At 40.8% G+C, this 13,182-nt stretch overlaps 1 protein-coding gene across 1 annotated transcript; it reads right to left on the bottom strand.

Annotated features, from left to right (window-relative positions):
* Nucleotides 1-329: 329 nt before the first annotated feature.
* LOC147321584 (uncharacterized) lies at nucleotides 330-11,036 on the bottom strand. The gene is made up of 4 exons (XM_086305654.1): nucleotides 10,856-11,036; nucleotides 8,800-8,951; nucleotides 3,733-5,430; nucleotides 330-3,499 (listed from the first exon to the last, which is right to left on the bottom strand). The coding sequence occupies exons 2-4, from the start codon at nucleotides 8,815-8,817 to the stop codon at nucleotides 2,576-2,578; spliced, it is 2,640 nt and encodes an 879-aa protein (XP_086161780.1). The 5' UTR covers nucleotides 8,818-8,951; nucleotides 10,856-11,036; the 3' UTR covers nucleotides 330-2,575.
* Nucleotides 11,037-13,182: the final 2,146 nt, after the last annotated feature.

Below are 13,182 nucleotides of genomic sequence, written 5' to 3'. Positions count from 1 at the left end.
AATAACTAAATAAATACTGAATCCTTATGGATCAAGTACAGAACCTCCAGGAACACCACAAGCATGATGAGGAATATTCTCCCAACTTTCAAATTGTTTCCTGTCCCTTAAATACTTTTACAATCAGATGTAAAATTATTTACATCTGATTGTAAAATTAGATGTAAATAATCCATCCCATATTGTTTAATAGTGATTATTAATTACGATTTCATGGTTGATTTTTTTCTTAAATGCTTTTTGAAGATTTAGGAATAATCCAGCCACAAGCTGTTTCTGATCTACTTAATAATAATTAAGTGGAATTTTCACAACTTGACAAACCAGTATTTTTTTTCATTCAGAACTTTATTCAAATGGTGAGTAAATTTCCTCAACAGCCTTACGAGATGACGAACCACACTTATTAAACAAAAATCTTGAGAGAAAAAGTCAGAGAAGTAAAATAATAATAATACTTTTCATTTTTTTTCAGTCCCCTACAAAAGGTTAAGTCTTATCTTCTTTACAAATTCTGAGTAGCAAAACAAGAAAGGTTCACAAATAATACAATTTCTGACAGCTAAACCACAATGCTGTTGTCTGAGGCAATAATTATTATGGAGACTCACGCTTGCATCACCCTTAGCAATGTTCAAATGTTGCTAAAATCCAAAGGAAGTGTTGACAAAGAACATAAAGGTAAACTAAAACTAAATTAAAAGTATGCAACTAAAACTTTTATAACCACCCAGAGGAAGTGTATTAAACATATGCAAATACTCCATTTCCACTGACTGGCAGTTGCTGGTTTGAAAAATTCTAGCACTGGTAAATTTTTTCAGACTGTTTCCAGTTTGAACAGTTTTATCTAATAAGAACTTGTGTGAATCTAACCAAACCAAAACATTCTGTCTAAACTTTCACTGACTGAGCTAATGGAACATGAAACATTAACAAAGGCCCAAGTGTTTCTTTCATTTAGGCTTAAGTCCCCTTACAGTCCTGGAGGTAATTTAATTTGCTTATTTAACCTCTTAAGCCCCAAGGGGGTTTCTGAGCTTCCTGCTCGAAAATGTAATGCCCAAATTTAATTATTATATTATTTCTCGGCAATTACAAACTCTGTCCTTACAATCTTGGTATCAAAATAAAGCTAACACTTGGGAAATTTCATCAGAGGTGTAAATATTGAAGCAGATATTACTGTGTCAAAGTTACTGAGACTGGAACACAGAAAAAGTAAGTAGATTTTATCCTCGCCTAATTATATTTTTTAAATTTTTAGCATTTGAAAAATATGCCTCAGATCACATTTGGTTCCAGAAATTCAGTAACCAACATATAAACATCATCTGTGCAAAGATTCATGTTTCTAGAGTGAAACAGTGAAAAATTACAGCCCTGTCAAGACATGAATATCCAGACATTGTACAAAAATGTCCAATTTTGGCACACAATTGGACACCATGCCAGTTGATTTTTTTAGGTTTTAAAGAGCAGAAATTAACAAATTTTATTAACAGGCCTAAAAATGCTTTTTTTAAAAAAAAAAAATTTTTTTTTGAAGAATTAACCACACATTTACATGGCAATGGCCCTTTTCTGCAGCGCGCCTGGAGCGTTTGATTGGCCTCTGGCCCTTTAAACTCTGAGGGGCTGTAACTTCGGTTTCTTTTGGTGAATTTGCGTGATTGACACCTCTTTTTAATCGTTTGAGCCAATAGATTCACAGTAACGATGCCACGTTCACGCCACTTCAACCAATCAGACGTTGTGATGCCAAAACCCACGTGGGCCCAAATTTACAGCATGTGGCGTCTGTTCAGTCACGTGTCTGTAGGTGGGTCTAAAATGGAGGTTGTTGACGGAAAATTGCTCTGATGCGGCTAGGTAGGTATGGTAACTACTGTTCACATGGCTACCAGCTACAATAACGGAGGAAATCGGGACGGTAAGCCAATTTTTGTCTTAGCGCAATTGCGCTGCTGTGTGTTTTTGTGGTCTTCTTTTACGGCTCATTCAGTGAATTTTGGTCTGATCGTGGTGAAACTTGGTGTGTGGAGTCAGTGATAGCCCTGGAAGCTAACCAGCCTATCTCTAGCTGGTTACACGAAGTCTGAAGAATTTCTGGTTCGGTTTTGTTTGTTTAGCGGACTTCTGCGCATTTACGTAACTGCTCGTTTAATCACGGCTTGTTTTTGGTGTGTTTGGTGGTTGTAGAAATGGTTTTTATGACATTTTAGCTGAGATTCTGAGGTTTCTGTGGATACCACACATGTCTGGACTTATATTTCTCAACCCGCGTTATAACCGATTAAACGTGATCTCCTCCTTTTTGCCCCCGGTACCGGGGGTGTGGGGCTTAAGTGTTTAACAATATTTCTTTTTATCATTTCAATCTCTAAACCACTTTTTTACTCTACATTTTTACTGGTTTTCTCAGGGCCTATAGAGAAACTAGCACCACTGCACAACAGACCAATAAGGTCATCAAACAATGGATAATCTAATGTACCACTTTGTTGTACTGCTACCGAACTTTAAAGGTACTGAAAGTTAAGACAGTACACAAAACGTGACACTAACTGAAATCTCAGGAATCTATATCTATTCTGTGCAGCCTGATCTCGAGGGTTTTAAGTCTGAGACCATAAGTCTGGCTAGATGCTTCGAGGCACTTCCTTTTATCCAGTGAAGGAAATGATTTCTGCTCAGCATGTTTGACCTGATGTTTCCACAGACCTCGCGATGAAGCAAATATTTTTGGGCACTGGTAACAATAAAACTGCTTATTTGCAATGTGGCTGCGCTTGTGAATGGTGTAGGAATTGTGAGTCCTGAAACTCTTGTCGCACTGGTCACAGTCATACTGTTGCTCTTTGTCGTGAACATGTGCATGTCGTGCGCGCATAGATGCTGAAATAAAGGATTTGTCACAGTGTTTGCACTTAAAAGGTTTCTCCCCAGTGTGGGTACGTTCGTGGTACTCAAATGAAGACAGGGAGTTGAATATCTTTCCACAAACTTCACAAGGAATTATTATCTCTTTGGTGTGGATGAGATGATGTATGCGGTAAGATCTTGAATGTCTGAAGCTTTTCCCACACTCGTCACAGGAGTATGGTCTTTCTCCAGTGTGCCCACGTTCATGAAGCGTGCGATGACCTGAGGATGTGAAACTTTTCTCACAATGTCGACACTTGAATGGTTTCTCCCCTGTGTGAATTCGTTTGTGTCTTCGGAGATTACCTGCGTTGGTGAATGATGACTCACAGACATCACAGACATGACCTTTAACCCCACTGTGGACAATTTTGTGGCATTTTAATAGACCCAGTGTTGGGAAGCCTTTCCCACATTCTTTGCAATAGTTCAGTTTGTGTCCAGTGTGCATGTTCTGGTGTCTTCTTAAGGTTAACAGCTGGCTGAAAGTGTTTCCACACTGGACGCAGCGGTATGGTTTATTGCCACAATGCTGACAGCGTCGAGGATTTGAGCCATATGTGCTGCTCCATTTCTGAAACAATTACCAAAGGTTATAAGGAAAACAATCTTGGGTTTATAAATTACAGTGAATAATGAGCTAACAAAAAGCTGCATAATCAGTTACAGTCTGAGATCTGAGGTATTTACTTCTCACATCTAACACACTGACTCCGCACTTACTGTCTAATGTCTAAAATACTTAAAACAATATGATATGAAAAAAAAAGATTTCAGAAAACATTTCTTGAAATCCATTCCAAATACCTGACAGTGATGGCACTTAATTGGTTTCTTTCCTTTGTGAATCTGTCGATGGTGCCACAGAGAGCTGGAACTTTTAAAACGCATACCACACTGGTCACATTTGACTGGTCTCTCCCCAGTGTGGTCTCGTTTGTGGATTATAAGGCTGCGATAATGGCTGTAAGCCTTCCCACACTGTTCACAGCGATGCGGTTTCTCCCCTGTGTGTGTAACTTTGTGGGCTTCTAGTCCAGAATACAAAGGAAAACATCTACCACATACTTCACAGCAGTACAGATCCTCTCCCGTGTGCATTCGTCTGTGTCTTTTCAGGGTCACTTTCTGGCTGAAGTTTTTTCCACAAAGGTCACAGCGATATGGCTTGAGTCCAGAGTGGGTATGCTGATGGAGAGTTAAGACTTGCTTGGAGGAAAAAGCTTTCCCACACTTATCACACTTGTATGGTTTCACTCCAGTATGCCTGTGTTGATGATTTTTTAAGTTACTCTTGCTGACAAAAGCCTTTCCACACAGCTCACAGCTGTGTGCCTTCACTCCACTGTGAACGAGCTCATGCCTCTTCAGGTATGCCAAATGAGCAAACTCCTTCCCACATTCATCACAGGAATGTAGTTTCACTCCAGAGTGGGCAACTAGGTGCACTGCTAAGCTACGTTTTTTGGCATAAGCTCTTTCACACTGGGTACACTTGTATGGTTTTTCTCCAGTGTGAGTGCGTAGATGAATTTTGAGGTTGCCGGACTGTGTGAATCCTTTCTCACACTTATCACAGCGGTATACTTTATCACCAAAGTGGACTCGCTGGTGCCTTCTGAGCTCAGCTGATGAAGTGAAAGCTTCCTCGCACTGGTCACAAGAGTAACGCTTCTCCCTTGTATGAAGTTTACTGTGTTTCTTTAGATTTCCTTTCAAGAGGAAAGCTTTTCCACATATCTCACACAGGTACTGTTTCACATTTTCATGTATTTTCTTATGTGTTTTGAGGCTGGCTGCCCAACAGAAAGCTTTTCCACACTGGTCACAGGAATGTTGTTTTTTCCCAGCATGGCTGTTCTGGTGTTCTCTGAGACTATTTTGTTTTGTGAATCCTTTCCCACACTCATCACACCAGAACCTTTTTTCTCCAGTGTGAGCTCTCTTATGTACCTTCAGGTAGTTGAGTATACTGAAGGACTTGCCACACTCCTCACAGGTGTACGGCTTCTCTCCAGTGTGGATGCGCAGGTGTCTTTTCAAGGCTGCTATATGATTAAATGACTTTCCACACTGGCCACAGGAGTACGGTCTCCTTCCAGTGTGGGTGTTCTGGTGTTCTTTTAAAGCACATAAAACTGGGAAAGCTTTCTCACATTGATCACAGGGATATGGTTTTTCTCCAGTGTGGGTGCGCTTGTGTACCGTGAGGGCAGATGTGTGACGAAAAGTCTTTTGACACTGGTCACAGCTGAAGGGTTTTTCTCCAGTGTGAATACGTGTGTGAATTCTTAGAGCTGCTGCTGTGATAAAAGCCTTTTCACAGTGCTCACAGTTGAAGGGTTTCACTCCAGAGTGGATGCGTTGGTGGTTTCTGAGCCGTTTTGCAGTGGGAAAAGCCTTTCCACATTCTTCGCAGGGGTGTGATTTGTCTTTGTTTGTTGCTGGGGAAGCCTTATCATCCTGAGATCGCTGAGTTCTCACTTTGCTTTGTCTTTTACATTTCTGGAACAACAAACAGATGCAGATTTATTTTTTGTTTGTTTGTTTTCTGTTCTCATGCTGTCCTCCCATAGGAGCCCAGCATGAGCAGAGGTCTCTTTTATCACTCTTGGACTTTCTCATTGTATTGTACATTTCTGTGTTTTTCCGTAATACTACTGATCTCTGATCTGTCTCCCCATGTGATGTCTGTGTTGTGTATGTAAGGTCGGGGGGGGGGGGGCATTTCACTGCAGGGCAACTTGCATGTGGCGAATAAAGTTCTGATTGATTGATTGAGGAGTAGAGACAGTGAGTGCAAAGTATTCATAGTCAACCTTAAACCACATTGTTCTCTCATGAGAAAAAGGTGAGACCCATCTTTGTGACATTTTGTGTGATTAGGGCTGGGCCACATCATGCAGTTCATGATGATACCATTATAATGTTGGGCAATGATAAGAAAATGAAATATCGCAATAGAATATGGGTAAAACGCGGATGCGCAGTGCCTTTGTTTTCATACACACATTGCGGAAAAAGCATGGTGGCAACGGAGAATGAGAAGAGCGAAACCGGATCGTTAAATGAAACAGATGAACCACAATTGGTTTGTAAAAATGGTGCAACTTCAGTGGTGTGGAACTGGTTTGGCTTTCATCCGTCAGATACACACCAAAGCACTATTTTTGGTAGAACAAGCGGGCCGTCATTATTACCGAACCGATTTTATGTGCACGGCTCTCAAAAATCTGTCAAAAAATGTTTTAGTACGACTTTGCTGAGCTACGAAGCCGCACCGCTTGATGGATTGTCGGAGCATTACGGCTATCGTAGGCGGAGCCTCGCGGAGTGATACGTACTGTGCTTCAACATAATGCTACTGTATTGTGTGTGTATAAGCTCTTTTTAAGTTTTGTGGATATTATACATGGTTATGCTGAGGATATGTCGGCCAGTTTCCACTGGAAACGCCTTTTGGTTAAACTGTCAGCGAGGAATTTGCACTGTTACATTTTTATATAACTTTAATTCACATAAAACAGCTGCTTGTTTAAGTGAAAATACATAGATGGGTTTGTTTGTTTTTTTGCACTAATAAAGTTGAGTTGTAAAGTATTTTGTCTAGTGTCAGTTATATCGTTATCGCAAATTTTCAAATGTATATCGTGATAAATATCTTTGTTCATATCGCCCTGCTCTACTTGTAAATCAAATATGTAGTTGTGAACTGAGTTTTGTAACCATGTAAACCAAAATATCTGAACATTTTATGTTTGTGCATCTGCAGATGAGAATTTGTGTGTTTGTAAAAAATATTTACACGAGTTACAATTTTTTTTGTTAAGGCCTGGTTACAGCAAAAAACTACGTGTAAAACTCTGCGCTCAGGTTTCCTGGCTGTGTGTGAGTTTCAACTTACAAGTAGGGGTGGGCGATAGAAACGATATACGATAGAAACAATATAAATTTGGCCAACGATAGAGATTTTGACTATATCGCTCTATCGCGATAGCGCGTGTTGATGATGTCATCAAGCTGCGCCTGTTTTGGTCTAAAGCATCGCAGTGGCTGCTGTCATATGTCACTGTATGATAATACAACCATTATCATCTGCAAATTATGCCAGGCGACAGTCATAGCAAAGAGATGAAGCACTTTTATCGAGTGGAAGAGAAGTTGGCGTTCATCCTCCAGCTTCACTGTGCTAATGTTATGCTAACATAGCTGTGTCGCTAGCAATCACGTAGCACAAAATTATATATCAGGTAGTCAGACTTCAGTAACCCCTCAAAGGCCACTGCTGTTTAGTTTTCTGTCTTCATTTATGTTGGAAGTGATAGCAGAGCTGTACGTTTGAATTAGTTTCAAAAATCTCTTAGAACATGTCATGTTTAGGTGTAAACTAGCGAGCTAACTTCCTGTTAACTTCTATCTCTGTTAAATTGAATAAATTCTGTTTTCATGGATGCATCGATGTAAAACTTAATTGTTACACCCGATAAAGCAGCAACGCTGATGATTTAATTAAAGATGAAAGAATTTAGACCGTTTTTAACTCTTAGTATTCGTTTGACTTTGGGACCTGAAGTTGACGGAGTTTTGGACCCAGATTACTCCGCGAAGCTTTTCACTACGGCAGCCATAATGCTCTGACAATCCATCAAGCTGTGCGGCTTACCAAAGTTGTACTAAAACATTTTTTAACAGATTTCTGCACGCAGAAATCGGTTTGAGGTCAGTAAGCACAACCAGAATTCATACATAAGGCACACTCTCGATTTTTGAGAAAATTAAAAGATTTTTAGTGTGGAAAATACGTTACACAGAAGAAAAGAATATATCACGATATATATCGTTACCGCACATGCTTCAAATTATATCACCTTATGAATTTTAGGCCATATCGCCCAGCCCTACTTACAAGTGCAAAGTTTTACTCAATCTTTGGGTTTGGCTGTCGGAGGGGTGCTTTACTGAGCCTCGGGTCCTGGAAGGGTAATGCAGTTTGAGGCTGGAGGATCTCTATATAAATATCCCGTAGGGGTCATACAAGCTAGGTCCCTTAACTGTAGCTGTTGAAAGGATAAAGTTGTGGTATGTCAGTGGTCAGAAATACCTTTACTACGTTAGTATTACTTAAACACAAAGTCAGGACTGACCAGGAACCATTGCTGTGAGTCACAGTGCGCAGCATAAAGGCCCATTCACAACAGATGTGGTGTCACTGCACTCACTTGGGGTCATATTTTTGCAGCAGCTCTACGTGTACTAGATGCACCTGCTCCTTGTCATTTCAAAACACGTATATCTCTGACGTTATATCCTCTACAACAGTTTCTGTTGTATTATGTTCAAATGTTCAATAGGAAACAACTCATTCATAATGAAAGAAAGCTTTGTAACTATCCCGGCTAGTGAAGAGTGTCCTTTCCACAACACTTCCTTCCCCCTGAGGTCCACAGAGCTGTTGAAAAGGCTCTGGAGGTCTCTGTGCAAGCACATAAACCTGTGACACACTAATCACCGAACTCAGACACGCACAGACTGTTGTCCTTCGTTGTGATGAAGGACCTGAAGCTCAGTAAAACACCCCTCCGACAGCCAAACTCATCTGCTCTCTGATTGGATTGTAAAATTTGTAAATTTACTCATAAGTTGAAACTCACACACAGTCAGGGAAGCTAAGCACAGAGGTTTTTGCTTTGTATCTGTAAGCAGACAAAGAAATGTGTAACGTGTGCAAATTTGGATTTAGCTGTTATTTGTAGCCATCACGTCGCACAGACACACACACTGTTTATGATGAAACAGGGAGCTGCGCTCCATCAAAATCTATCATCAACAGTTTTGTGTCAGAGCACATCACTGACACCGAGGTGCACTCCTCACCTTCTTTGAAGAGCCCATTGTTCCTCTGCAGCGGCTGAAGGAGGATCGAGCTCCTCTTCCTCAGATCGTCTTCATCCCACCATCACATCAGCCTCCGTCTGTGTTTTCAGATTTCGACTCCACCCTTTATCTCGTAGATTCAGGATTCAATCCTAAACGTAAACATGACATAAAAGTCTGTAGATGATAAAGAACGTGTTCGTCACTGACTCTGAACACGCGTGAGTAGAAACGCACTCCTTCATCTCAGGTGAAACTATTGAGGAACAAACACGCGTTTATCATGACTCTGGTTTTACTGGCCCATCAACACAGTTTATAAACTGGTATATGTCACCTTGTTGCTTTGTCTGTAAGTGGTCATGTGATTGACCACGACTCCTTTATCCTTCCTCAGTCAAACAGCAGCACTCATGTGATTCTTTTGCCCCCTGAGCTCCAGGTGTGGTGCTAGACAGTCAACGCCGTTATTCCCATCACTGGTACTGTGACTGCGCTTTTACGAGATTTTAATGGTCTTCTTTTAACCGTCGACTCGGGTTGCTCTGTGTTTTAGTCCTTTTAGGTTTGACTCCTGCCTTTGGGATCTATTTTTAGGAAATACAACATTCCCTTTCACTGTTATGCTGATGAAATCAAAATTTACTTCCCCTTGAAACTGGACGTCTCAGTCCCAGTGCAGCCTTTAACTGTTTACATGACGTTAAAGACTGGTCAACACAGAGTTTTCTTACACTAAATGAAAATAAAACTGAAGTGTCGGTTTTTGGAACTCACGCCTCTTTGAACAAGTTAGCCGATACCCTCGGTCCTCTAGCTTCTCATCTTTCTCTCACTGTAAGGAGTGGTTTTAGATATCTCCTTTAAATTAGAGAAGCAAGTGTCCACAGATGTGACAACAAGTTTTTATCAGTTATGTGAAATTGCCAAAGCTAAGCCTGATCTTCCCCCAGGAGACCTACAAACACTTATTCATGCCTTCATCACTGCAGTTCCCTCTGTTTGGGTCTCCAACACTCTCCATCGCTTGCAGTTATGCTGCTGCACGTCTTTTAACAGGTCTTAGAATGTATGAACACATCACTCCAGTTTTAGCAAACTTACACTGGCTCCCTGTAAAGTATCATATTGATTTTAAGATTCTTTTACTTAATTTTAAAGTTTTAAATAATATGGCACCCAGTTATTTAAACGAACTCCTCAACATGTACGACCCCAAAAGAGCACCCAGATCGTCCAGCCAGATTCAGTCTTTTAAATCACGTCTTAAAACTCACTTTTTACTTTGCTTTTAATTCAAGTTCAGTTTGAGTACCATCAGGCCTGTTTGGTGTTTTTAATGTTAATTTATTGTCATTTATCTGTATTTGTTTCTCTATTGTTTTTTCTTGTTCTTAACCTGTTGTGAAGCACTTTGGTTAACTCTGTTCCTTTTAAATGTGCTATACAAACACATTTTGAATTGAATTGAATCAACCTGGGGATGTGAGCTGCTTTATAAAAATCACCTGAAGAAGAATCTGTTGCGCACACATGAGGAAGTTTCTCCATAAAAGCAGGTAAAACCGTCTCTTTGCAGGTGAAATTTGAAAAAAAGGTTAAAGGCAATGAAATGGCAAATATCAGATCCACACAAAACTGTTCTCTGCACTACAATGTGATGCAATATGATTTACTCAAGTACCTTACTGAAGTAAACTTTGGATGTACTTGTTAATATGCAAACATTGTACTTTAAAGTTTTACTTCCTTCTTATTTTACAGATGTTCTACATGATGCTGCAGCAGAGGGGAATTCATTCAAACCATCTGCAGCTGCAACATTAAAATGAATAATATTATTATCGCAGATAAACCGTGTTTAATGAGTACGTCACGTCGACACTTAAACTTTGACTGCGAGTCTAAATTCGTGTTTTCAGGCTGTGGTGGAGACACTTTCGTGTGGCGCAGTGGGCTCGCGTTGTCTCCACCAGCCCGTCTCACACGTGTCAGCTTCAGGTATGCAGCTGCCTCCGCACGCGCCTAATGAGCGTCCGGGACATAGCGGGCTAACCTCAGGCGCAAACGCGGTGGTTTCCTCCGGACGAGCTCAGGCCACAAACCCGGGCTGGAAGTCTTGGGTAGGCTGGACGGTTGCGCTGAAGCGGATCTTCAATTTTTATCCTTCTTTTTCTGCAGCTGCTTCTTCTTCTTGTCTGACTGTACTTCCGTTGTTCCACCACCTCCGATCCGCATCATCGCCACCTGCTGGTCTGGAGTGCGAAGCAATAAACGAGCCTCCGTGAGCTGTGGAGGGCCTCACTTGCCAAAATAAGTCAAATTATTACATCATTTAACAATTAATTAAACACATGTCATTAACTAATTAAAAATGGAAGTAATTAAGTAGCTAATTAATTAAAGTATAATTAATTAATTCAATTATTTTTCTTTGAAGTTTGTAAAATATTTTGTTTGCAATTTCAGAATCAGCATACTTTAAGGAAAATGATGTGAGTTACAGTTGCTCCAGTACAGTAACAGTAAGAAAAACAGGCTAGACTATTTAACCATATAATATGTTACAGATTTAAGAAATAGCACAATATATACACAAATCACTCCATAATGGGATTGACAGAGGTGGTTATAAATACATATCAAGAATACTGGCAGCAATATTACTGAGTAGAAAGAGGGTGTGCAAAAAAAAGGGTGTAACTATTGCAGTGTTTACAGTGTGTTAGATGGAGGAGTTGTACAGGGAGACGGCCACAGGCAGGAATGATTTCCTGTGTTGGTCAGTGGTGCTTTTGGGTCATCTCGGTCTCCCACTGAACGTGCTCCTGTGGCTACCCAGTACGTCATGGAGTGGGTGGGAGGTATTGCCCAGTATTGTCTTAATCTTGGACAACATCCACCTCTCAGACACCACCCTAACAGAGTCCAGCTCCATCGCCACAACATTACTGGCCTTGTGGATCAGTTTATTTAGTCTGTTGGCATCTGCGACCCTCAACCTGCTGCCCCAGCATGCAACAGCGTCGTAGATGTCACTGGCCACAACTGACTCCTGATTGACTGATTGATATGAGCCAGCAGCCTTTGAACAGCTGCAGTTAGGAGGATGTTTTCTTGCAGAGTTTTCTTCTAGGATGTGGAAAAAGCCTGATGGTACAACAACAGAAGTCTGGCTTCTTTGATACTGAGGAAAGAATTTCATTGTCCTCCAAATTTATCTTCTGAACATCTTCAAACTCTGTTTCGATGTGTCCAGCTGAAGAATAGTGGTTGAACAAAACAAGCCTTTAACCAGTGTTTATGTGTGCATCGGCTCATAAGTTCTGCTGCATGTCTGACACTTGTAAGACAGACAAACATTCATCCTCATGGATGTCTCAGAACTGTGGGAAGAAGCCCGGGTTCGTGTAGAGAAGCCACATAGGGACACGGATGGACTGATGTGACCACTGCACCACTTATTTCTTTCTTTTTTCCCCACTGCAGGACAGAAATCATTCATTCTTGGGGAGCATGGCCAGACTTTAGGCTGGAATTGATGCACTGTAGAGCTGCACCTGTTTATGATAGGCAGAACTATTAGTGTACTATTAAAAGTTAAATAAAGGTTCTCTTTACTCAGCTGCAGCGATAGGGCTCAGTGTTCTTCTGTGTTTGTCTCCATCTAGTGGACAATCACATTTACTACATGCCAGCTTGCTCCCCCACCTTCAATAAAACAATTGTTGTATTATTAACTGGGTCTGTTTATATTTTGCAATAAGAGGTGAACTAAGAGTTTCCGGTGACTGACTGTGAGGCGTTTTAGCATCACAAACAGGAGAAACGTTTTTGTGCCATCTCAGCAGAGGTGGTGGGTTTCTGGGAGTTTTGTGGAGACTTCTGGTGCATTTGTTTTTTCATTTCTGCTCCCTCAGCGTAGTTTGTCTGCACCACTTGTTTCATTTATAACCCTAAATCAATAATAGAACATTACTTCAGCTCTGAGTGGGCTATTTATATAGACCATAAAATAAATAATCAAACAACAAGAAATTGTTTCCTAAAAGTTAATGAAAGTATTTTATTTACTTCATCGCGTTTCCGTTCTTATGATCTAATTTAAAACCTGCTTTATTCAATGTTAACTTTAAACCGTAACAACGCTATCAATAAAGGTTATTAAAACCCCCATTAGCTGTGTCCCTCCGCCCCGATGTTTAAAACTCCTCTCCCTCTTCTGCCACGTTTTTGCTCCTCTCCAGAGGGAGGAACGACACTGGGAAGCAGCGCAGGAATCTGATTGGTGAGAAAACACAAGAACCCGCCTGTTGCCCCACCCACACACTCATTAGGCAGCTCTGATTTGTGAACTACTAAGCCAATCACGGTTACCATGGA

The sequence above is a fragment of the Aulonocara sp. 'chitande type north' Nkhata Bay genome, linkage group LG9 (assembly GCF_057382095.1).
Source record: "Aulonocara sp. 'chitande type north' Nkhata Bay isolate Kocher_YH1m ecotype deep benthic linkage group LG9, A_spYH_male_GT1.1, whole genome shotgun sequence".
NCBI classification, from domain to species: domain Eukaryota; kingdom Metazoa; phylum Chordata; class Actinopteri; order Cichliformes; family Cichlidae; genus Aulonocara; species Aulonocara sp. 'chitande type north' Nkhata Bay.
The sequence above is the reverse complement of the archived record's forward strand: the minus strand, read 5'-3'. Positions and strand labels throughout refer to the sequence as shown.

Excerpts from the sequence above, each read along its gene's own strand:
- LOC147321584 (XM_086305654.1), bottom strand. Across the intron at positions 3,500-3,732 it reads TTAAGTGCCATCACTGTCAG|AAATGGAGCAGCACATATGG; the intron begins GTATTTGGAATG and ends TAATTGTTTCAG.